Raw genomic sequence first — 25,264 nt, 5'->3', positions numbered from 1 at the left:
AGAGGTTAGCACCTTGATTTGTGTCCAGAAGCATATCAGAAGCCAATGCAGTTGGTATAAAACAGAGTGAATGTGGTCTGTGCCGTGCACATCAGAAAGCAATTTGGCTGCAGTATTTTGCACCAGCTACAGTTTCCAAACTGGGACGCGGGTGGCGCTGTGGGTAAAACCTCAGTGCCTAGGACTTGCCGATTGCATGGTCGGCGGTTCGAATCCCCGCAGCTGGGTGAGCTCCCGTCGTTCGGTCCCAGCTCCTGCCCACCTAGCAGTTCAAATGCACCCTTAAGTGCAAGTAGATAAATAGGTACCGCTGTATAGCGGGAAGGTAAACGGCGTTTCCGTGTGCTGCTCTGGTGCCGGTTTGCTGGAGCAGCTTCGTCACGCTAGCCACGTGACCCGGAAGTGTCTGCGGACAGCGCTGGCTCCCGGCCTCTAGAGTGAGATGAGCGCACAACCCTAGAGTCTGTCAAGACTGGCCCATACGGGCAGGGGTACCTTTACCTTTACCTTTTACAGTTTCCAAACCCGGCAGCCCCACACAGTTCATGCTGCAGTAACTAAATGGCAACTGGTTGAAGCATGCATCACTATAGCTAGATCCATCTTCTGCAGGAAGGGACACAGCTAGTGCACCAGTCAAAGGCATTCCTAGCCATAGCAGCAACCGGATAATCGAGGACCAATGCCAAATCCATTAAAGCACACAAGTTGTGGGAGAGAGTACATCCCCATCCAAAGCAGACTGTAGTCCAGATAAGATTGCTGACTACAAGAACCATTGGTCTTGCTTGGATCGAGCCTGTTTGTTGCCCACATCAATCCATCTCTGCATCCAGGCAATGGTTCAGGACTTTCACAGCCTTCTTGGGGATTAGTTGATCAGGTAGAGCTGGGTGACAGGGAGTTGGTGGATATACCAAAATTTAAAGTGTGCTAAAAAGTCTGCCCAAAACTTCACCTGCACAGAAAATAGAAATGTTTCCCAGCTTGCAAGATAAACATTCCGGTTTCATGTTGCATTTTCTCTTGAATTTTGTATGCAGTGCCTTGCAAATGCCTCCTGGGTTTGTATGCTTCATAACTCTGAGGCTCTTACTCCTTTAGGGTGATACCATTTTATTATGAAGCAGGGTGAGGGTATCAGTTTATGTAGCAACGTGTGCTCTCAGTCCCCAGCCAACTGTTAGAAATACAGTGGCCACCAAGTATACAGAAGTTCACCCCTGCTTTAGTGACATCACTTCAGACACAATTTGGAGAGTGGCTTTTCCTGATGAAAGAAGGGATTTTTTTCTTGGTGCTCTTGCCATAGGGGTAAGAGGCAAAAGTGGACACAAGCCCTGGCCACGCAGTACTGTGCATGTCTACTCAGAAGTTGGTCCCACTGAGCTCAGCTGGGATTAATTGTGTGTAATATATGATTGCTGCCTAAGAGAAGCACCCACTGCTGCTGCAACATGCCAAAAACCATGTCTTTGCCAAACTAGTTCTTACTGTATAAATGCATCCAATGCTTTAGGTTTCTAAATGGAAAAGCTATTAGTAAATGTTATGAATGGTAAAAGAAAACAGATACAACAGATTCCGTTATTGCACAGCACCTGCATGTAAAATTGCAATATGGACATAGAGAAGCCACTGCCTGTACATTGTCTGGGAAAATGCAGTCAGTTATAGTTTTTCCATGTCTCCAAACAAACCACAAGCTGTTGCCAAGGTTCCTCTTGGCTTACCGTGCATGGTTTGTTTGCAGAAAACAACCTGTGAGCCTGCGTTCAGACATAACACTAAGCCAAACAACAGCTTAGTTCCAGGTAGTGTGGCACCAACAGAAGCAGGAGTGGAAAGAAGTGGTGGTGATTTTTGCTCTGTGTCCCTGCACACTTGCTTATCCACATTTAGCTATGGTTTGGCTTACTGTTACAAGCAGACTGTTCACTCTGTGTGTCTGTACACAGTTTGATTGTAACTAAGGCTTGTATGCTTTGTTTCTGCCAGTAATACATTAAGGTCTCTGGCCTTGAAATATAAAATGCCTAGTGGGTCAGACTTACTTTTGCCTTCCACTGGTTATAGTATCTCGCAGAATCATTCCTGCTAAAGTTAAATAAAATTCGCTTTGGTATACAGATTCTCTTTTACTTTGAAACACTGTGCAGGTCAAAATGTGCAGCTGACACTTGTATAAAAAAGTCATAAGTGGAGATGTGCATTCACCTCAGACTTGTGCCTCATCTATGCTGAGGATCCCCACCTCTGGGACCCCCTTGGGATCTGAGGTGGGCACCCAAGTCATTGGAATCACCTCAGAGGGCTTCAAATGCGTTTGATATAATTTTGTAACCTTCCTCAATCTCTTTATCAATAGAAGATGACAGGCAAGTGAGGAGGCAGGCAAGCAGGCAGAAGAGGAGTTTTACAACTGAGCACTCTAGCTTCCAGTTAGGAAATTTTACCAGGCTCCTCCTTTTACTTCCAATCACAGTACTTTTGGGAGGGATATAGGAAGAATTCCCCACCTGAGCATCCCAGCAAAGGAAATGTTGCTTCATTTCTCTAGTGCACTTGGTAAAGGCATTTCAGCTTGCTGATTCTTTCTCTGACAGACTCCACTCTAGATTTGGGGTGGAGAATACCCTTTTTGCATCTTTCCCCCTCATGTTCACAAGTCAGGATGTATGTGCAGCAACAGCAGCAGCCACAATGTAATGGGCTACTATTCTCCCACCGCAATTCACTTGCTGGCTTATCCAGTGACAACAGCACTGTAGCATGTTGGGAGCCAAACAGCTGCTCTGCTCTGCTCCTTTCCCGTTACAGTGTCATTGCTGGATAGGCCTGTAAGTGAAAACGTTGTGGGGAGGCTGGTGACTTCAGCAGCATCACTGCCAGGAAACCCAAGCAGTGTTAGGTGCTTGGGGCAGGGAGGTAAGTGTTAACTCCAGCACAGTCTGCACTGGTGCAGGTCCCAGCATATATGCTCTAGTTGTTGGAATATTTTCTACCTCATGCAATAATTGTTTTGTGGGGCTTGGCGATTGGCACACTGAACATGCCAGGTCTTACAGACATCAATATTTAAACTCAGTGTTCCCTTTGTCTTCTGCTGCCTCTGCCTGCCATTCTTTCAGTCACTATGTCAGCTCCGAACTCGAAGCAGTCACTCTGCTCCAGCATGGTGTCTCCATATTGATTCGAGGAATGTGCCTTGTGAAGTATGCACCTTGCTCCTTCCTCTGTCTCTTTCTCACTGTCTCCAGTGTCTGCTAGCCCCCTTGCCTGCCTTCCTCTTATCAGGCTTGCTGGTAAAGGTGCATGCATTGCTGTTTCTCTTCCTGCCTTCCTCTTATGCCAGGACTGGGGGTGTTGTGGGCCTTGCTGCTCACTTGGAATGCTACACATACAAGTTTTGCCTCATGCTCACATCAGCCCTTTCTTCTTCAGCTTTCCACTTCCTGTGACTTTGGTGCAAGGGCACCTCTACACCCACAAAACCACAGAGACAGGCATGACACCTCTTTTTTTAAAAAAAAAAAAAAAAAGAACCACCACCCTCGGTTTGGTAGGCTTCATCCCCTCAGAATAGACTACAATGGAAATGTCATCCAATTCTGCCAAAATATAGGTCTTCTTGATTTTCCCCTTGTAGTCAATGGGGAAGACATCGGGTGCTTCGGAAAATGAGGCGAGGCGACCCTCTGCCTTGGATCCGAGGCGAACTGCGATGTTAAGCCAAGCCACCAAGCTGAGGCAACCCCCAGTCCGAGCCAATGAGAGGTGGGTTCCAAGGCCATTTTTTTTTCCTGTGCACAGCCCTAGTCATGAGGTATGCATTTTAAATCTCATGGCAGTTTTGGGCAAAACTTTTATAACTGCATTTCTTCCCACTCATTCATACTTCATGGCTCCAGAATATTGCTTGAAGGATGATTGATAGCACAAGTAAGTACATGAGAGGAGTTGTCAAGCTTCTGGTTTCCTTGCGCCACCATTTGAGCTTTCTGTCTAAAGACATACAGACTGGTGCTGGACTGGGCAGGAATTTGCCTTTGACATGCCACCCCTTTTTTGGACATCTGCTATAAAGAAGTGCTGTTTTCTGACGATCATGTTTTTCTGGTTAAGGCAGAGGCAACGTCTTGTGCTTCCCTGGTGACCTGAAAATACTAAGCTGGCTTCACTGTACTATATAGTTTTACACAATATGCAAATACTTCTGCTCCCAAAATGTGTCTGTTCTTTTTTCTGCCCCCTGGTGCTTATTTTCCTAGAACCTAACTTCATTTCTTGGTGGTAGTGGTGGTGGGGAGAAATGTTTCTGCTTCAAGAACAGGAGCTGCTGCACCCCTGAAACCATAGTAGTGATGAAAGCCATTTCCTGCCTTGCTGGAGATGGTTCCAATTTATGTCCTTTATGTTTTTACTGAGTGTGATAATCCTTTGAAGTCAAGATCTGTTTCGACTTGGGGGGGGGGTTCAAAAGTGGAAATTGCACTCCATCTTACAGCATGATCCTCAGTTGCGGGGGATGAGTTGCACCATTGGCCTCTCTAGAGGTCTTATTAAAATGTAATTATTTGAAAGCTCTTAAAGAATTAAAATGAGAATGCAGAGGGGCAAACGCAACACCACCCCTAGTAAGAAGAACAATACTGTTGTGATACATGTAACCAATATGCAGTAGTTACCAGGATTTTATCCTTCAGGTGTGATTGCTGAAGTGTTCGGCTCTGGAAACCCTAAAGCAGCAGTACTGATTTGTGTGAGGTGGTGAAACTATGAAAATCCTCAATAATCTTATTTACTATTTTTCTTCTGAACTACCTTTTCTAAATAAATGTAGTGCCCTTGAGTGGTCCGTCAACTTTGGGTGTTCTGCCATAATATTACAGGCCATTTTCAGCATGTCTGCTTCTCTCAAATGACATCCATTTCATGCATTACATGCCTTATCTGTCCACAACTTCTTTTTATAGCCAAAGTCACCTTGAGTTGACAAAGCAAATATGCACGCATCCTGCCTCAATCCCTCTTGTGCTGTGGTTGCATTTTGGCTTACCCCTTGTCCAGGAACTGCTTTTTCAATTTACATTCTTTCCCTGCTGTACATTCACCTCTTTTCTTGCTGTCAGCAACTCACTTGGAGGAAGGAAGGTAAAAACCTGAGTTGGACACTGAAGCAGTGTCAGTAGGCTCTCTGGGCTGCTTGATCGCTTTGCGACTTGGCAGAACAGGGACACAGCTCAGCTATATCAGCTTAATCAGCTGGAATGTTCAGCAATTAAGCCTTTTAAATTATTGACAGGTTGGACTTTATCATTTTTAGTAGTGAAACCTTTGATGCAGTATTCAGTTTCTTTTCTGGCCCTGCTGCCCCATTTATGATCTGTCCTCCTATGCAATATAATTATTGTGAGCTTCTGAAGAACTAAATTAATGAAGCATAAACCAGGCACACCAGCATTAGGATTTCCTAATAGTCACAGCATAGATGGGGGGGGGGATAAGGATACTGTGTTGTGTGTCCCTCACAAAAATGTTTGCAGAGTTTGCTAACCTTTTAGTGTTTTTGTCTTATGGGCTTAGTGCCCTGTGCTTTAAAAAAAATAAAATAAAATGACTCTCACAGTTGAAAATTACCGTATTTTTCGCTCTATAACACGCACCAGACCATAACACGCACGTAGTTTTTAGAGGAGGAAAACAAGAAAAAAAATATTCTAAACGAAATAGTGGATATATGATTTTTGTGGTTCATGCTGTGGCCACAGACATGTGATCTGACAGTGAATTTGGAGTAGCCCAATGCAAAAATCCTGTGGATCCATGTGAATCCATGCTTTGTAACCATGGAGGAGGGAAGGAAGGGGAACCATGGATCCTCTGCTCACGACTGCAGCAGATCCCCCCCGCCACCCACAGGCATTCGCTCCATAACACGCACAGACATTTCCTCTTAGTTTCTAGGAGGAAAAAAGTGAGTGTTATGGTGCAAAAAATACGGTAAGTTAATTATATCCAGAGATCTGTTTAGCCAAATGGTTATGGAGAGCTTTTGGTTGGTGCCTGGATTTAGTCAATAAATCTCTATGCTTCAGTCAATGAAGAAGAGAAGAGTAGAATGGAATGCAAGCTAATGGAAGATATTTGCTTCTGCAGAAAATTCTAGGTTGCTGTACCACAATCATCCCGGAAGTAACAAAAAGGATGCTGTTCCATTGGATTTGTGTTGCCTTTTCTGCAAATTGTTGTCACATGGATGTTGTACCTCATATTTTGAGATTCTGTCAAGATTATTCCCCATCCTACTGGCCCAGTAAAACTTTCTGTAAGGGTGTTTATATCCTCAGTTATATTTTCATCATTGTGTTTTCTTCACTGTCTTACAAAGGCATTTACTTCATGTCTCAAGTAGACAGATTCAACGGCTCAGTTATACCTTTGAATGAACACAACAAAATAATATTCCAACAGAATCCCTACAGCTTTCACAATCTGCCCATGTTGTTTTATTATTACACCATATTGAAAGTGAAATGCATTAGACATTTCCTTCTTTAGAAAATTGGGTCCTTTTAGTGTCTGCATTGGAAACCCTTCTGAAGCAATTGCCTTTGATGCTATAAAAGCAATTTCAAAGCACTTAATTGTCTGTATACTTGGCCTTTAGTGTTCATACAAGATTTTAGTCCTATTTATACTAGAGAAAATTGCCGTGAACACATAAATTAACACTTGTGTTTCATGCCAGTAAGGAATGCTGACCATTTTTTCCATACACAAATATGAAAAAGTGTGTGCTTGTATTTAGAGGGGTGTTTTTGAAGATTCTGCATCAATGGTGTTTAGTGTAAAGCTACTATTTGGCTAAATTGTGGGGCAAAAATTCAGCACGGGGACACTTACAGACTGCACAGGCTATAAGAGTTGTGTATTGTGACAGTATTCAGCATTGTACAAACCAGTTTCCCTTTCCACTGCAAATACTACCACATGTTGTAAAGCGAAGGATAGCATTAGACTCATTTTAAAGCAATTTACTTCAGCTGCTACAACTATCCCCTTTTGCTATGCAAAGCCACTTTGGCTGGGATGTGGGTCATATAAAGCTTTTATAAAGATACTTAACTGCCCTATTGGTTCTCTTCCAACCAGCATTAGTCATCTGTCAGTACCTTGCAAAAGGACTTTAAAAGTGCTGTGCGCAAGGTTTTCCTGATGTGGTTTTCAGCCATGGTGAAGTTTCTCACTCCATTTAAGAGCTATAATTTGTCACCTTTATGGTGTTTCATTAAATTTGAAACTTGGTTAGGTTCAAGCCTTAAGAGAATGAACAGCATTCTTTGTGGTTTCTTTTTTGGTTGGTCTAGTGCTTTAGTATGTTGTCCAGCTTCTTCTGTGCTTTCACTGCTCTCCACCTCTCGTCGCTGCTCTTCTTTTTTTCTTGCTTGCCAATTGAATTCATGTTTCTGTGCTGTTTTATATTCTCTGTTTTGTCTTTGTCTATCTCCTCCATGTCTCACTTTGCAGAACCTTCACCAGCTCAAACAGATTCACACTTTGAGGCAGATGAATGAGCAGCTGCTGGCCGAAAACAGGGCTTTAACCCGGGTTGTAGCCAGGCTCTCGCAATCCGCTGAGACCCCAGAGTCAGAAGAGCTATAGCATCTCCCCCTCCAGTTGATCTCTCCTCTCCTTCCAATCTTCCAGGCAGGTCTTTGCTCTTATTGTCTGACTGAGCTATTCCCTACCCTTTCTACATTCTTCCTAAATGTGGCAGATAAGGAGCGTGACACTCAAATAGCAGTATGGAAGTCACTGCCTGTTCATAGACTAAACTTTGCATTTCTAATGCGTACAAGGTACTTCAGTCACTTCTTTTCAGGTATACATTTCCCCCATATGGGTTCTGCATCTCAGGATGATCACCAGCCTAATAATAGTTTCGTTCAGGCTTTATTTTGCCTTTTTAAAGCGTTGTTGGGTAAGCACTGGATGAATGAAAAAGGCAGAACAAACACACAAAAATCCAGCCACCTGGTTTCCATGACTGTGAAAAAGAATAATGCAGTTCTGAAGGTAAATGTAGGATATCATTAATACTAACAAAATATATGTAAGTGATCAGAACTGGGACATACGGCTCAGTGTTAAAGATGGGTTTGTATTGAATATTTTTATGAAATGGTGTAGTATCTGGTGTGAGCTAACACCGATGTAATCCAGCAATGTTAAAAAAACACAGTTTTGTCATTGGGGAGGTAGGTTGTATTCTAGCTGTGGTTTTGTAAGGATCTAAAGCTTTTCTGCTAATTGTGCATGTAAGTTGTGAGAGAGTAAGTACCGGAAACTGCAAAACAAAGATCCAAGTCCTCATGTTTGTTTATTTATTTCAAAATTTTCATACCACACGGATAACTACCCCCCCCAAAAAAAACTAAATATGGGGGGGGCAACAAATTAAAGAACATGCAGCATTTTTATTTAATGAAAGCCATTTTTGAATAGTAAAGCTTATAAATGATATGTGTTCATCAGAAAAAGTAGGTATTATTTTTTTTAAGGACTAGATAGCTTCATGGAAGATATGAGTATCAAGACCTGAGGATACCTTTGTCAGAGGTCAGGCCTGTGTGGGTGGGGAAAAAATTGAGTGGCTCCCAGTAAAGCAAGAGTTCCTCAGGTTTTCCCAACACTATAAAGATTCTACCCAGTTAGGATGGCTTTTTGCAAAGCACACATGAACAAAATAAAACAGGTTGTTTTGTTATAATGTTCTTTACAGATGCTTTGAGCTCTCCTGAAGATTTTAAGTTGCACAAGGTGTTTATTTTATGTGCTCTGTGTCTTATAGGTTGGCATATTATGCTTGCTACATATAGCAGCTTTAATGCAAAAGTGTAAGTCTTTTTCTCTTGAGAACTTGCTTCAGTGAAGCAACAAAGCAAAGATCTAGGTCCTTTGATACTTTCTCCCTGTATGTTGCAATTCATCTGACTGAAATGTCACTAAGCTACCATGTTTCTTTGCAGATGCTAAACAAATGACTTTAATAGCATTACAGGGACATACCATTCAGGCACATTTTCTTCTATTTCACAGTTGTATTACTAAATATACCTGGGGTCTACATTTGTACTGTACATGCAGAAAAGTGCTTTTCTGGGTATTCATGGAAACACCACTAAAACTAGTTGATTCCCCCCCCCCCACACACATATATTTTCAAAGCTTGTGTTTAGTGTGAATGTTTTTAATGGATATCATGTAGTGAATCCTGCATAATAGTTTTGGGGAACACCAGATGTGTTGTGTAGTAAATTGCACATTAATCATTTTGTCCTCCTTGCCCTAATTAGACCAGTCATCTCTCATGTTTGGGCTAATTTGCTTTGAAGGAACTACTGAAGGATGCCATTGGTTTGATGGTAGAACTTGTTCTGACACCCCATGTTTTGTTAATAATCTCACTTGGGCCTTGCTTTCCTATTATAAAATGAAAATAATGGCTGTACTTGTCAAAGTTGCTTGAGACATTCTAGGAAGTGTATGTCTGACTGTTGTTTGCAGGCTCATCTTATAACATTAACTATTCACACCATTGTGTGAAGCTCAGGATGAAACTACGAAGTTCAGCTATCATTTTTATACCGGAAACCTATTTGCATATTCAGGCCCCACAAAGAGAAAAGTTGAATGCTGATTTTATAAATCCAATACCATTCCAATCTCTGCTTGCAATTTTTGGCAATTTTCAAGCAAATATTAAAGAACTCTGCTAACCTGGGATGAAATACCTCACCATTAAGGTTTGGTTGCTACTGAATGGTCAAATAAATGTGACTACATCTGTTGCAAAATGTCCTAAATTTGCAGCATCTCAGTTACCTGTAGCAAATCATAAAGTTTGTCCCTCCAGTATTGACAGTAAATCTGTGGTGGTTGCCTTTCTATTTTTTTTTTCCTTTTTTTTTTAATTATTATTTTTATTAAGTTTTGCATAACTATATTTCACAGACATACAACAGACAAAAGTAAATGAAATAAACATAAAAAGAAAAGAAAAGAAAGAAAAAAGAACATAAAATACGTACAACATAAACAGCACAACTTTAACAACACAACATTAATTTTACAACTTAAACAACACAACATTAATTTTACAACAACATTGATCGACTTCCCTTTATCTTGATTTCGGATAATGTTATCTTAATTATCTTTCTGCTGTATCTATTCCAAAATAAAATTTATAACGTAGTAAGCGTTATCTCATGCCTACTGTGATTTTTTTTTTTAAATACATCTATATTTCTGATTAACATTTTGATTTTCCCCTTGTCTCTATTTCCATATATATTCTAAATTTATCCCATTCATTACTAAATTTTGTACTTTTTTGATTTCTTATTTTCTGAGTCAATTTTGCCAATTCTAAGTAATCCATTAATTTAAATTGCCACTCCTTTAATGTTGGGGTTTTTGCTGTTTTCCAGTACTGTGCTATGAGGGTTCTAGCGGCCGCTGTTGCGTATTGAAGAAGGGTTCTATCTTCTTCTTTAATATCTTTGCCAATTATCCCCAGCAGGAAGGTTTCAGGTTTTTTAACAAACTTATATTTGAGAATTTTTTTTAATTCATTACAGATAGATTCCCAGAATTTTTTGAGAATCTCGCACGTCCACCACATGCGAATAAATTTGCCCTCTTTACTCTTACATTTCCAACACAGTTTGTCGCCTGTTCTATAAATTTTATGCAATTTTATCGGCCTTATGTACCATCTGTACATCATCTTGTACATATTTTCCTTAAGTGTCGTGCCTTTCTAAATATCTTGTACATATTTTCCTTAAGTGGTTGCCTTTCTAAATATTCAGAATGCCAAGTACTGTATAAAAATTGAAACACTGAACAGGATTTGGGATTGTACCTCTTTACCCTTCTCATTGCTAGGCTAGGTCAAAGGGTCACCACGTTGGCATGGATGGAGGAGAGTGTGTGTACTTCTTATCCTATCCTGTGTCAAAATAGCAAGGTCAGCAAGCTGTCAGTCATGTATTCCCATTAGCAACAGGCTCCCAATAAGTCTGTGTGCAGAAAGGTGCACATAAGATAGCCCACCTCCCCCTTCTGCCATGGTTGGAGTGTCCTTTGTGGCTTTATCTTGACCTAGTCTCTTCTCCCTGGGCTAGAGGTTGTGCATCATTTCAATATCCCTGATCAGGCCAGGCACCTGGCCATTTATTTCAACAGAGGCCAACCTCTAGGAATTCCTGGGAGCTTGAGGGGCTGGCAAAATGTTCAGGAGTCTGGAAAGCAAGCTGTCATAATTAACCATGTGCTGCATACCTCAATTAGTAAAGGCATAAGAATTCCAGACTTAAGCCATGGCCCAAAATAGATCACTCTTGGTTGTCCTTGCCCCAAATCACTTAGCGTTTCTAGGCACCCAGTACTAACCCTTACTTTTAATGCAATATATAAATATATTGCATTAAAACAAAACTTTTATCTCGTAAATTAGTTGTTAATCAAAGAGATATTTTATTTTATTTTAAGAGCCCAGTTTTGGTCTATGATCTACTGTATATTTTGATTAGTTGTTCCTGAGATCAAGAAGTAGGCTTTTATCTGCGTTGAGATGCAGCTGGATGCCATTTTGAATCAAGATGCAGACGGAACCTTTCAAAACTGCTCTGGTTTTTTGTTTTGTTTTGTTTTGTTTCCTGAGCAATGCCGGGTATGAAGCTGCTAGTATTTCATAACTTGCCCGAAACATAATTGGGTGCCTACTGTCCATGGAAAAACTACTGGCTGGATGTTACCAACACTTTCCAAAAGTGAATCCACCTGCATAAATTGCTGCTTCCTAAGTCACTGGTGTGGGTGGGGTGCAAGGATAGATTTGAATCATAAATGTGCATGGTAATACCGAGACTTTTTGAGCAAAGTATCCCTTCTTGACTATTGCTTGCATATGTTGAAAAAGACATTAATAGAGGCACACAGCATGTAACAGAAATCCCACCCAACCCCACTGTTGGGCTGTAATTGTGACTCTGCACATGGAAGTATAATGTGTGAACCAACCCTAGGTTTTCTGAAAGTATGCGACTTTCCCTTCTGAGTTTAAAAGTGAGAGATTTCTTTTGCATGGGATTTATCCAGGTGTGAAGGAACAATGCTACAAGGCAAGTGCATTTCCCAAAGTGAAGTAAAGCGAAAGAGTGCAAGTAGCATTGTCCAGGATGAAATGCCTTTCAAGTTGTGCTAGATTGCAATTGTTCTCCAAAATGTACTTCTTTCTCATAATATTTCTGGGTATAATTTCCTGGGCTTACAAATGTCCACGAGTGTGACGTCTAACCTAGCATACTCACTCAAGTAGATGCTGTTCTGTATATGTGAGAATGGAAGAGTCAAATCCATGTTTAATCTTAGAGATATGAATATGAAAAGGATACACTTTGTTGGTGTCGCTTAGTTGCTTTTGGGATCAAATCCATTTTCGATTAACACTAGAAATGCTTTCGTTTGAGTTTCGTTTGTGTTTCTCCCCCACCAGAGCTGCATATGAATTTCAGGACAACCAATACTGAATTGTTTGGATCTTGTCTTTGAACAGGTTTTGACAGAACTGAAGTCCGACAATCAGCGACTGAAAGATGAAAATGGAGCCCTCATCCGTGTCATCAGTAAACTCTCGAAGTAGTATATTGAACATAGGATGGGCAGAAAGAGGAGATATTTGTGCACATGCTGCCAACCCTGCCACCTGCTTCTGATCTTCCAGTTGAAAGAGCAGCTGGCATTTCAGACACAGATCAGCTAGCCCCACCCTTCACTGCTCTTTGCACCTTGCTAGGCATTCCCATATTGCACAGTGCTTATCCTTCCCCCCAACACAGCATGCCCCGCCATGTTTTAATATTTTTGGAATGTTGAAGTAACTCATTTGAAGGGACAAAGACTGGGTTGGCACCGTCTGAGCTGCCCAAACGATCTGCTGTAAGCTCCATATCCGTCCACCATAATCTGATGTAAAGAAGAATCTACTGTAATAAGTGATATAGAAGTGACTCCATAGCGTTGACCCAACATGTCTTAAGATACTGTCTTGGAGTAGGAATAATGAGTGAAACTAGGAATTGCCACTGAGGATTTATCAATCTCCATTCTGGAATTTGGAAGTCTGTGGTGCTGGTGAAAGCCATGATGACTTATTTCTCTGGGAGTCTGACAACAGTCACTTGGCTTGGAGATTCGTGTTTTCCATGTGTCTCAGTAGCTAACTGATTTATTTAATGTAAGATTTTTGATAATTTAATTTGGGGATCCAATCACTGGTTCTCCTTTCTGTTTTGCTTCACTTTTGCCTGCTACCCTTTGATGGTTCTTGCTGTTTTTTCCATGGGTGCCTTCTTTGGTACTGTTTAATAATAATGTGATCTTACAGCCTCTGCATTCTTCGCTAACAGTTTGCCCCTTGATTTTTCAAGACTTCTGGTGGAAAGAGAGCTAACCAGCAAAAAGTGCTTATTGAATGAAATTCCTTAGACACAATGCCAAAATACTTCTTTATTAGCAAGATGTTTGGTTTTTCTACATGAAAAACCTCACAAAAGACCTGGGCAAACAAATCACATTTATGTTAACTTGCCAATAGATACGCATTCCGTTGAATAGGTGAGTGTTCTCAGTTTTAACAACAGCAAGGTTTGAGGGATGATGGATAGATGTGCATATCCTTGTGGAAAATGATGAGCCTCAATCTTGGTGGAAAGTCTTTGCAGTAGCATTCTATGATGTCTGGGAATTTTGATACTGTGATCATTTGCGCAGTTGTAAGACATGAATTTGCATTTAATGAGGGCATCAACAGCAGGGCCTAGATTTCTCAAAAAGCCATTTCTCTGCATGCTGGAAATGAACGAATTCATGTTTATAGGTTATCATGATGTAACTAATTTGCACGCTCTGTTCTTCTGGATACTACAGAGAACCGGATTTCATCTGCAGAACCTGTTAAGGAGTTTCCTGTCAATATGGCAACTTGCCAGTGGACTTGCTCTGTTCTTTCCCTGCATTCTTTTAATTCTCACAATTATTTAAAATAAGGAACTTTGGGATCTGAGAATAACTACTCTTGAAAGCATACAAGTGAGCAGTAGAAATTCAGACATTTCATCCAGCATTTATCAGAGGGGAAGGTGTTTTTTTGATCAGTTATGGAATCAGCTCTGAGATGAAGACAGAATTGTGCAAAGAGACTCAGCAAGACTTCATCTTCCTTTCTTACCCCCATGCACTCTCAGAATCTCCAGAGGCCCCCCCCCCAACCCTTGAGCAAGTTTGAGGGCATACCAGGGACTTCAGAAGGAAGGAGAGGACGTTGAAGTCCCATTGCACGATTAGAAATCTGTTTCTCTCAGATATGGAGACTCCATATGTTTGCACTCCGTTTCTGAGTAGAACTGTATGAATTCAGTTAATAACCAGTGGATATCATCTTTGCATAGAAGCATCTCAAAAGACTAATTCAGGCTTCTACTATGGTGAACATAGCTTGTCCCTTTGAACAGAAACAAGGTAAACTCTTGAGTTCCTAGCAAACTATTGCTTAAAAAAAGAAAGAAGCACCAGAAATATTTTCTGACATTATGTTTCATTTTAAGAACAGCAGATAGTCAGGATTCTGGATGGGTCAGATAAATTATCTGGTACAACCTCTTATACTCTACTAATTTTATGTGTTGCTTTTCTTACATCCAGTGCTTTCCTTCAACAGTTACCTTCCTACCAACCTTGTTTCAGAGCTAGAAAGGCTTGTGGGGGTTGTTTTATACTGGCCACAACATGCACTGATCTCTGTGAGTGGTATCTTCCAGCTCAAGCATTCTAGCTTACCAGTCTATCTGATTTTACACCGGTGAGAGTATTTGGCTGAACTTTTTCAGACTCTGCCATGAATAATCATTTAACAGCACAGAAGGAGCAAGCGTCTGGTGCTTATGGTCCATTCTGTAATGATCCCTACATTCTCCTGTTGCCAGTTCTCACTTAGCATACAGTAGGTTAATTATATCTCACAGTTTCATTGTGTGGACCTTAAAAGACACAGACTATGGTGGCTAATGCAGCAAGGATGGCTTGCCTGTGGCCCTGCAGAAGTTGGAGGGCTCCAGTTCCCCCCAGCCCCACACAACATGGCCAGGGATGGTGGGAGTTGGACTCCAGCAGCATCTGAAGGACCACAGATGGCCACATTGATACAGCATGAAGGATGGTGACCTATGAAGTTGAGCCTTTTTAACGTTGGGATTTGATATTTAAACTTGAATTCTGTCCAGCTTGAAATTACGTGAGCTAATTAATCCTGTTGACAAGCCAAAACACTATGATAGCTAGTGCTACTGAAAGTTACTTAAGCAGATTATTTTGGGGGGTCACCGATATCAGTGTTGTCCTCCAAGTATCCTGTGTCTTGACATTCTGGGCTTCGTGTCATGTAAAAGATAATCAATTTTTTATTTATTTTAATACATAGCTTTGTCTTCCTTAGTAAGACTTCCCTAAACCAATCACCTGAGAACCCATTTTTATTCCAGTATTAAAGTTAACACTGGCCTGGATTGGACAACCATCTCACCTTAAAAAACTGAGGTATGAATGAGAGTTCTGCCCCCCCCCCCCATCATGCTGTTATTTTGTCCAAGCTGTGACTAAACCAGGAATAACATGGGGGGAAGCCTGGATCTTAAATCTTAGTTTGAATTTGGTTTGACCATCCTGTCTTGTTCCAAAGCTGGTAGGAAAACACTGGTAAATAGAGGCTCTTGTTGAAACACAACTCACTCAAAAGGGAGCAGCCAAGGGGCTGTGTACAGGAGCAAAATCATATCTTGATTAAGCCGATATATGATTGTTCAAATGCAGGCTATTATTTTAATATAATGTTTTAACCAAGGGAGTAGACAATTCAGGACAGTCCACTCATAAGCAAATTCATGCCTGTTTTTAAGAAAACCCAGAGAGAAAATATTACTGCTACTGAATTATGATTGCTTTGTACTGGTGCGTTTTAGTGTTCCAATGGATTTTATATAATGTTAGTTATAATTGTGAAGTCTGCTAGAATATCCTCTACATAAAGTACAAATTATGCGGAGAAACCACTGCAAGTTTATTCTGTGAGCTGTGAGAGCTTTTAACTGGAAGGCACTGGGTGGTTTTTCTTTAAACTCTTCTGCCTTACTGCTTTCTTACTCCCAGAAGCTTCTACAGCTCAGTGTACATCCTAAGACGTACTTGCATGTCAAAGGTCTTAGAAACCTCTTCCGCATCTGTATTGAAGTTCCAGTGCAACTTTTTTGATATAAGCAGCAGAGCTTGGAGTAAGGAAGGAGCGGGTTTCATTGCTTGCAAATTGTGAACGCGAGGTTTATGTGCGGTGGCTTGTTGGTCTGAAGCAAAGTTTCAGAAGAAACTAGAGGCATGCAAAAAGGGGCAAGTTGAAGGAAACAAATGCAGATACAGAAGTAGTATTGAGAGCTGACATACTGTGGTTGAATGCCTTGCATTAAAGGAGGTTGTGTTGTACTGCTAAAATACAACATGAATAATATGGATGAACAGCTGTCATATGCAGAGAACTCTTAACCAGTGGAATGGAAATGGAATTTTAAGTGGGGGGTAGATTTAGAGCTGCAAGAGCATGTGTACTTGATTTCATCTGTATTTTGTGACAGCTGATGATGCAGCATCTGTGCACTGTCCATATTGATTTACTGTTAATGGAAGGAATTAAAGAATGACTCTAGAGATCTGACCAGATATAATTCAGTCAGTCATCTTCAGTAAGTCAGGGTTTAAGAGTGCACTGTGTTTTATCAAATCAGCTAATTTCAGATTTATTGGTGGTTTCTAGTCCACATAGGAATAATTATTATCAGAAGCCAGTCTATAGAAATCTGATAGCAAAGTATTTGATGCCATAGGACTGACTTCTTTTAAGGGCTGTGGATACAATCCAGTCGGTGGTTGTTCATTAGCATTTAAAAGTCTTATTCTCCTGGGATAACCAGGAATGAAAAGACTCGCCATGATGATATTTGCCAATAGGTCAAATCGTATGCAACTCCCTGACTGTGCTTGGGAGACTTAACAGTTGTTTTTCATTAGGGAATAGCTAGTCTGTTCCCAAGGCTGGTGAGCTTAATGTATGCCTGTAGATGGTGCAGAATGTAGTCCTTTCCCCCACAAAGGATATTGACTGAATATCTCTCCCCTGCCCTGCCAATTCTGCCATTACCAGGTGATGGTAGGTCGCCAAGGCCTGGGATTTACTGACAGTGAATAGAAATCATGATTGAAATCAAAATATACTTGAGAGATGATTTCTACTGTACCATGTTTGCTTTCCCCCATAACCACTATAATTCTTTCTGAATTAGAGAGCTGTTTGTGAGCAGGGTCTTAGCACGTTTCCGGACGACTTCCAAATTCCCACTTTGATTCAAATGCAGATTCTCCTTAACAAACATGTCTCCAATTTTTTTGAATGGGTGTTCATCTGTATCTGAGAGTAATCATGTTTTGCTTGGACTCCTTGCAAGCGAGTCAGAAGGCAGAAATCTCTCCCCCCGCCCACCCTGAGATAGAAATTTGTCCTTTGCACTCACACTAATGCCCCCTACTTTCGTCTTTGTTTTCCTTTATTCTACTTCACTCCCGCCATATAAGCCCATCTGTTGCACAAGGCAGCTTCTCAACTCAAAGTCCAGCATTTTTGGATGTACTCCTTCCTTCAGCGATGTTAAGGGGCCTGTTTCAAAAGGCAATTTTAAGTTTATTTCAAGCTAGCAGACTCCCCAAGGCCTTTTCCCTGAGTGACTTAGAGATCACCTTCATGTTTGGAAATCCTTTTGCATGATTCTCCTAGAAGCAGCATGTTCCATGAAGGGCTTTTTACAAAGATTAACTCCACAAGCAGCTCACAGGTGAAATTTAACCCAATTCCTAGGGGCAATTCTTTTCTTCCTCTGTTCCTTTCCCCTGACAACTGTTCTCTCTTTTCCTGGGGCAAATCGGACCCTTGGCGTATATGACTTTCAGAGTGTTCTCAGTAAATACTCTCGAAAAACAGCACAGCCCGAGCTGTTGCCACAGGGCCTCTTGTGTTGTCCTCTCCCCTTGCTTCCCTCATGTTGTTGAGGAATCTAGTAACAAGTCCCCTCTGCAAATGCTAACTCGTGGAAAAGAGTGGTGTTATGCACTTGGCTCGCTAACTTCCCAAGCTGCAAGTATTCTGTACTTACCTGTTTTAAGGAGAGTTTTACAGATTGTTGTAAATACACTACTTGGAGAAAAGACTAGCCTGTGAGTGATGAGAAAGAATGTATTTTTATGCAATTTTTTGAGTGGCCTTTCAAACTCTTGAGATGAATGGTTTTTGTTTTCTTGATTGTTATATAGTATTCTAAGTATATGTTTGAAAGTTTGGGGATAATATTCACATCTATGATGCTTGTAAACACAACAGTATTTATAAATGAATAAAGTGCTTTAACACAGCCTGAGTCTATCTTAATAGTGAGAGCATGGTCTCAGGATGCTTTGGTGAGTCACTGGGAGAAGTAGAAGTTTCCCCATCTCCTCATGAATGTTTGCTCTACTTTGAACTAAGGTTACATTTGTCTTAGTCAGATGGGAAACTTGATGCAGTGGCCGAAAATAATAGCAACACGTGAAAGTCTCAATGAAACTGCATGAGGATCCAAGTGATGTAGATCCTATCATCCCTCTTAACTTAGCATTTGCTACATTTCCTTGCCATTGGAAATATGGACCAGGACAATATGAAGGGGCTGTTGAACTGTGATAAAGAGACATGTCACTGAAACAATGGCAGTATGCCATGTTTTTATATCTAATGGCTAACGTCACAAGCCCAGAGTGGGCCATGACTGGACCTAATGGTCAGGGGTCCCTTTACCTTTACCTATGCCTTCCATACATGGGAGTTGAAATTGACTAAAAAGTGGAAAGCCTTTGCTTGAGTTGAATGTTTGCCAACACATACTTTTTAGAAATGAATAGAACAGAAGCTACATTTTATGCCCTGTTGTGAGGATTTTCAATTATTTTGAAACTATTTTGTCATTAGATTAATGAAGTCTTCAGTGCCCCCCCACCAGCCCCCCTCCCCATAACAATTAAAAGCTGCCTGCATATAGCAAATTAGCCACTGGGCAAAGGTCAGTGCTTCATGGCCTTTTCAAAAATTGCTAATATGGGAAGAGCATTAATAGGATCTCCCCTGCAGTCTGCATTGGTACAGTGCAGAATTCTATAACAGTGGATGTAATAGATGGAATGACTCCCTACGAGCGCTGCAGTTGGAGAGCAGCCTTGACCAAAGGCATCAAGGATTTTGAAGCACGAACTTGGGATGAAAGGGAGAAACGAGCTAAGAGGAAGGCACGTTTGGCAAATCCTCACCGCTATCAACTCCTACCTGGAAACCCATGTCCCCACTGTGGAAAGATGTGCAGATCCAAAATTGGCCTCCACAGTCGTCTTGTGGACACACTGTTAAGACCATATTCTTGGAAGACAATCTTCTTCAGCTACAAGTGATTGCCAAAGAAGAAGACGACAACACTGGATGTAATATATGAGATGACTCCATGAGAAAGGTATGACGCCTGACACTTAAATCACTGATTTGCCTGTTGGATGTTTCTACTGTGTAAGTTGTTTTGAAAATGCAAACAGGGACGGTTCTCCCCTCACTATCCACTGATTTCTTTTGAACATGAGATCTCTGCCAAAATTCCCTCTTCTATAAAGGGACTTTGTCCTCCAGCTGAGTCTCTCTTAATTCTGAGATCCAATAAGTATTCCTATTAAGAAAAATGCACTTATGTAAATAACAGGAAAACAGAGAACGGCTGGGTCTTTCAGCTAGTTTCTTTAATAAGGAGACGCATATCATTACAAAATAACAATTTAACAATAGAGACAGAAACGGTCCACATGAGGACAGGAAAGGGAGCATTAAAAGCAGCTTCCTGCAGAGAGGGTTGGGGGTGGAGGTTGGAGGTCAGTGCTGCAGAGCTCAGGCTGCACCAGAAATGGTGGGAATGAAGTGGGGCCAAGAAATGAGTTGGTTCAGGATGTTTGTATGTGACAGAGGGCCTGGCTGGAAGAGGAGGCAAAGGAAGCAAAAGCCTTGCCTCAGAATATCAAAGGTCTGAAGCCTTTCTCTAGCCTTTTTTGGATGTGTGGGTGTGTATCACCTAGGCCACCTCTTGAGTTTATGGTCTGTATATCTGCCACCCCACAAATGGACTTGCCAACTTTTCATACTGTTCCTTGAAGTGCTGCCTTTAACAATCCCACTTTGCCACATTGCGCTATACACCTGCATGAAGGATAGGAGCAGATTTTAGCAGCCTGCTGTGACCTGGGTCATCATGTCCAAATCTGTACTCCATCAATTCATAATGTTCCTGCTACCTGCTGCTTTTTTGATGTCATCCTGCAGTTTTATAGTGCTGGTGATAAGCTGAGATAAAGCCCAGTTCGCACTATGTTGTTTTTTTGCCAAGCTCATTGACAACACACGCCTCATGGAGTGGTGCTATGGCCAGAAAACTTGGATCAACAATCGCTTGGAACAGAGGCTTTTTCAAAAAATAGTCCTATAATTCCTTTCAGAACTGGGTGTTACAGAAGTAGCCTAAAGGGCCCCAGCAATCTCATCGCTTGAGGATGCCACCATTTTCCTTTTTTTCCACAGACAGCCCCTTGTTCAGACAAAACCTCACTGGCAGTGAACGCACAATGGGAAATGCTTGACCAGATAAGATTCCTGTGAAGCCCTGCCATGTATCGATGGGCCATGTTCAGACTTTTAACTGCATGTTGGGGGTTCACAGCCAATGCAGGTGTGCCCCTTCCTGTTCTGCTAAACATGCATTCAAAGAAGATGTGAGAGTTTTGCCTAAACAGGGTCGCTGTCTGGCCTAGCTTGAAATAAACTATCCCACTTCCTATTCTCCTCCCCAAGGTGAGCACTACTCCCTTTGAATCCTTCCCATCCACTACCCAAAACTTCCTCTGGGCATGGTGTCATCCAGCCATTACTGGACTACAGCTCAAGGTGGCTGAGACTGATGGAGTTGGGAGTCTGAAAACACCCAGAGGGTGCTCCTGCTCTAGATGAACACATCATGCTGATACAGGAACTATAGACCTTCCCCATGCCTGCCCACTGTTCCAATTGTGGTTTTAAAAACTCCAATTGTGGTTTTTAAGAAAAATTATTGGCTTATCTGGTAGCAGTTGAGGTGGCTAAGAACCATTGAAATTTCCCATAATGCTATGTTGGGTGTTCCAGGGCATCATGGGAAAGTATTAACAGTGGTCTTCCCAGATCCATCCACTGCCACCGGATAAGCCTTCAACTGGGGAAGATGGGTGGACAAGAGGGTTAATAGAGACACCAGCACTGATGTGATCTGCCAGGGTGTTTCGATCCCTGAATGGCTGCCTCAAATGCTGAAGCTAATCCTGACTGTTGAGCAAGAAAGAACGTCAGAACGATGTTATTCGCAGCCAGTGTCGAAAGGCCTATACTTGACGGCTTTCCTTCAGAGCTCCAACCCAAAGTGAAGCCACAGCCTCCAAGTTGGGTCTCTGTCATGCACAAACGTCCCCAGGAATAACGTAAGACATGGACAGCACGATAGACAAAGACAGAGGCAGGGAAACATTAGCGAGGGAGAGGAGAGACTGGGGATCACCTGTCAGCCAATCCCAGTTTTAGGATCCTGGCAGCCTGTGATCTAATATGGCTTCTAAATTTGCTTCAACAGTGAAATGCTTCAGCACGACACAGAACATTGAAGCGGCAATGTTGCTGCTACTAGGACATGGTAAAAATGCAACAAGTTACAGTTTTGTAAATATAGATTACAACACACTGATGAAATCCACTGCCATATTGTTGGTGTTGTATCCCCCACCCCACCCCATACAACGCTTCTATGAATATATTTTTTAATGGATCAGGCATGCTTTGTTGCTTTTTTATTAAAAAAATTATTACTTTTTATTGAAAATAAACTTACATTGTTACAACCACTCTCTCTTATTTATTTTTTTTACAGTCCCCTCCCCCCATCCTATTAGGTAAAATAAATTCATTCACACCACATTTTAAAAATAACTCTGTAGCCTGACTGTATTCTAGAAAATGGGCAATGACACACATGGTCTATGGGTTCTGCTCGTTGCATGCTGCTGCTACTTACATACTGGCTAGGCATCATGCATTGCTTACAAGAGGGTTTCGTTTATGTTAATAGATCTCTATATCATTTTATATATAAGTACACACAAATGATGGGATTAGGATGAGGCTCAGATGGCTTGAGTTGGTTCACTTTTTCTCCCCCTTTATAGAAAAAGAAATTAAAACCAAAATACATTTATATTGTGTATTAAAGTTACAGCTCCCCCATTTTAAACTGTAGAAGTTGGAGACACCATTCATTAATGGCTGTGTGTTCTGACCTGGTTCTTAGTGCTAATATTTCCACATCATTGGTTTCAAAGAGGACACCCTGGATCGTTTATCAGCAGGAGAAAATTAACAGAACTGGGTTTGTGTGGCGATGTTGCCATTTTGCAGTGCAGTCTGATCCTTTTTGCTTGCAAAAATTCAAATTCTTCAAACATATTTGTTCTAATTCAGTAAGATTAATCTATGCCCATAACCACTATTGATATGGAGGCATCTTCAATGCAATGCTCACCTGAGCCCTCACAAACTGTCTACATGCCTCTTGAAATATCAATAGATATATGCATCCACATGCACAGTATCTTATTATGAGGCTATAGATTACTTTGTATCTTACTGCCATCTGTTTACGTAGACATCACCTTTATAGCCACATGTGAATTGGCAATATAAATGCTAACTCAAGGTAAATTTAAGCTATGAGCTGGATCCAGACTTCCCACAAGCAGAATTCCAGGAGGCCAGGATGACTTCATCCTGAAAAGCTCTTCCAGAGAACATGGAAGATGGGGAATGGTGAAAGTTGCCCCAATTCCTTTCAGCAAGAGCCTCTGCTGGATTCCAGTCCTTTCCATTCACAAAAAGGCAGCTCTCTATCCAACCTTATGAATTTTGCAGCCATTGCATGATTGTCAATGAGGCAATTTGGAGTGCCACATAGATTCTGCTACCCACACCCACACACACACCTTTCTTTAGTGTGAATTAAGAACCGGTAAGCCTCAAGTGACACTGCTTAGAAGCATGAATTGCCAATCCAGGGAAGGAAGTGACGTTTGTAAGCTTTACATAATACATCACACATTTGCAAATCAACAAAATTTATATTATGGTATATATTTGTTTGCACCATAATAAATGTATTGGGCTTTAAAGGTGAAACAAGACTCTTTGCTGCTCTCCTTGCAACAGACTTAACAGGGCTTCTGCACTAGAAACAGTTATAAATGTTAGTATTTTGCAGATCAAAGCAAAGTAATCCAACCAAACAATGGTGGATCTGGGAGAGAACTGGCGTCAGGTTCTACAGCTGTAGGTAAGAGGAGGCAAAAGAAGCATAACCTGGGAAGATAATCAGCACTGTAATTCACTGTAACAAAATAATACAAATTGGTTTGCTAGCCTTTATCCAAATGTATAGATGCCTGCAGTGACTAGGAACTGTACACAAAGACTGGCACACTGGCACAAATGCGCGCGCACCCATAGATTCCAGTGCTCACCCACTATTTAAGAAAGCAGGACATTGCAGAACCTCATGGGAATCTCTGCGGGATGAAGAGCTCATTATTCCATCATGCTTACAACCTGCAAAGGCACCTTTTGATCTTTGTGGACAGAAACATGTGATCCTTCCCTCTGCTATTGGGACTTCCTGGCACTACAGTGGTGCTGTTGTGATGGCATCTGATTAGGGATGGTGCCATGTCTAGGTTAAGAAGAAGAATCATGGACAGATTCAGAACTCCACAAGGACATCCTTCTGCAAGGATGCCTTAAAACCCTATCTTTGCCAGTGGCAGCATTAAAAGCTAAGAGAGGCACAAATTTTATCTACCCTTAATCGGGAACAAATTTAATGTACCCTTTAGTGGGGATGGACATATTTGTTTTTGTTTTTTTAAAAAAGAACAAACCAGTACCAAAGCTATCTTTTCAGAGATGCTGCAGTGATTTTTTCTTTCTGATTAAGCATAGGCACTATTGCATATGGTCCTGCAGGTCTGATTAATAAATAAACCCAGGTCTCACTTCATGGGGCTTAGGAGCACAACCCACAGGTGGTGATACCATGGTAGCAATGTGCAGAGTGGACAGGGCTGCAATTGTAGCTTTTTAGGTTTGATTAATCCAACTTGCAGGGAAGCATGCTGAAGTCCCTCCCATTTCTTTTCTTCATATTTCTAGAGCATTTTTAAGCAGCTGGTGATGGCTCTCCCTTTCCATCTCTGTAGTAAAGTTGGTGAGGAAGGAAAAAGAAGCAGAGCCAAGGCCCAAAGTGCATTAACATCAAGGTATTTACTCACCCCTACAACCAAAGTGGTTTAATTCTGTCTGAATGATCCTGGGATTGCCCATTTGGGCAAGAACAACCTATTTCTAACGGCTAGTTTCTGGGCTGTACCATTTGAGATTGAAAGGGGAAGATCACACAATGGAATGGTCCTCCGTACAAACAAACCAACAAAGGAGATGCCTTCTGTCATGCTAGTTTTCTACACGGCAGGATTCTTGTTTCGTTTTTGTATATGGAGGAACATTCAGTTCTCATCTGTGGGCTGGAATGGCACAAAACAGAGAGACGGCTATTGCCGCTCAGCTAGACCTGAGGCCTAATCCTAGCTAGCTGAGAAACAAAGAATTCAAAGAACCCTACAACCCATGGGAGATCAGCATACAACACCCAAGAACCCTATGCTTTGTCTGCATTAGCCAAGCTGTTCTTTCAAGCTCAGAATTCCTTATAGGTGGCTGACAGGCAGCTGAGAACCTTAAAGCCAATATTGGTACTTAAGTCTTGCCTTGGTGGCCAGAATAGGAAGGGAGACATTATTGCCACAGAGGCTGCTGAAGCACAAGGACTGCCTTATTCTGCATGCTCAGAACTCCACCAGTGCTCTCTCTCTCTGTGTCTATTCCTACAAACACAAAAGTATAAGTCGCTATTTG

The 25,264-nt window shown here is 41.5% G+C and overlaps 1 protein-coding gene across 8 annotated transcripts in view; it reads left to right on the top strand.

Moving 5' to 3' along the window:
- Window positions 1–18,575, top strand: part of PPP1R12B (protein phosphatase 1 regulatory subunit 12B) — a 108,897-nt gene extending 90,322 nt beyond the window's left edge. For 4 of the 8 annotated variants that reach the window (XM_079978999.1, XM_079978997.1, XM_079979004.1 and 1 more), the window contains 2 exons: window positions 3,650–3,777; window positions 12,629–18,575. In XM_079978999.1, the coding sequence (XP_079835125.1) occupies window positions 3,650–3,777; window positions 12,629–12,635 (135 nt within the window). In that variant the 3' untranslated portion in view covers window positions 12,636–18,575. Of the gene's footprint in view, window positions 1–3,649; window positions 3,778–7,530; window positions 7,711–12,628 lie in introns of all 8 variants that reach the window. The other 4 variants (XM_079979000.1, XM_079978998.1, XM_079979002.1 and 1 more) reach the window with 2 other exon arrangements.
- Window positions 18,576–25,264: the final 6,689 nt, after the last annotated feature.

Source organism: Podarcis cretensis, assembly GCF_951804945.1.
Source record: "Podarcis cretensis genome assembly, chromosome: 6".
NCBI lineage: Eukaryota > Metazoa > Chordata > Lepidosauria > Squamata > Lacertidae > Podarcis > Podarcis cretensis.
The sequence above is the reverse complement of the archived record's forward strand: the minus strand, read 5'-3'. Positions and strand labels throughout refer to the sequence as shown.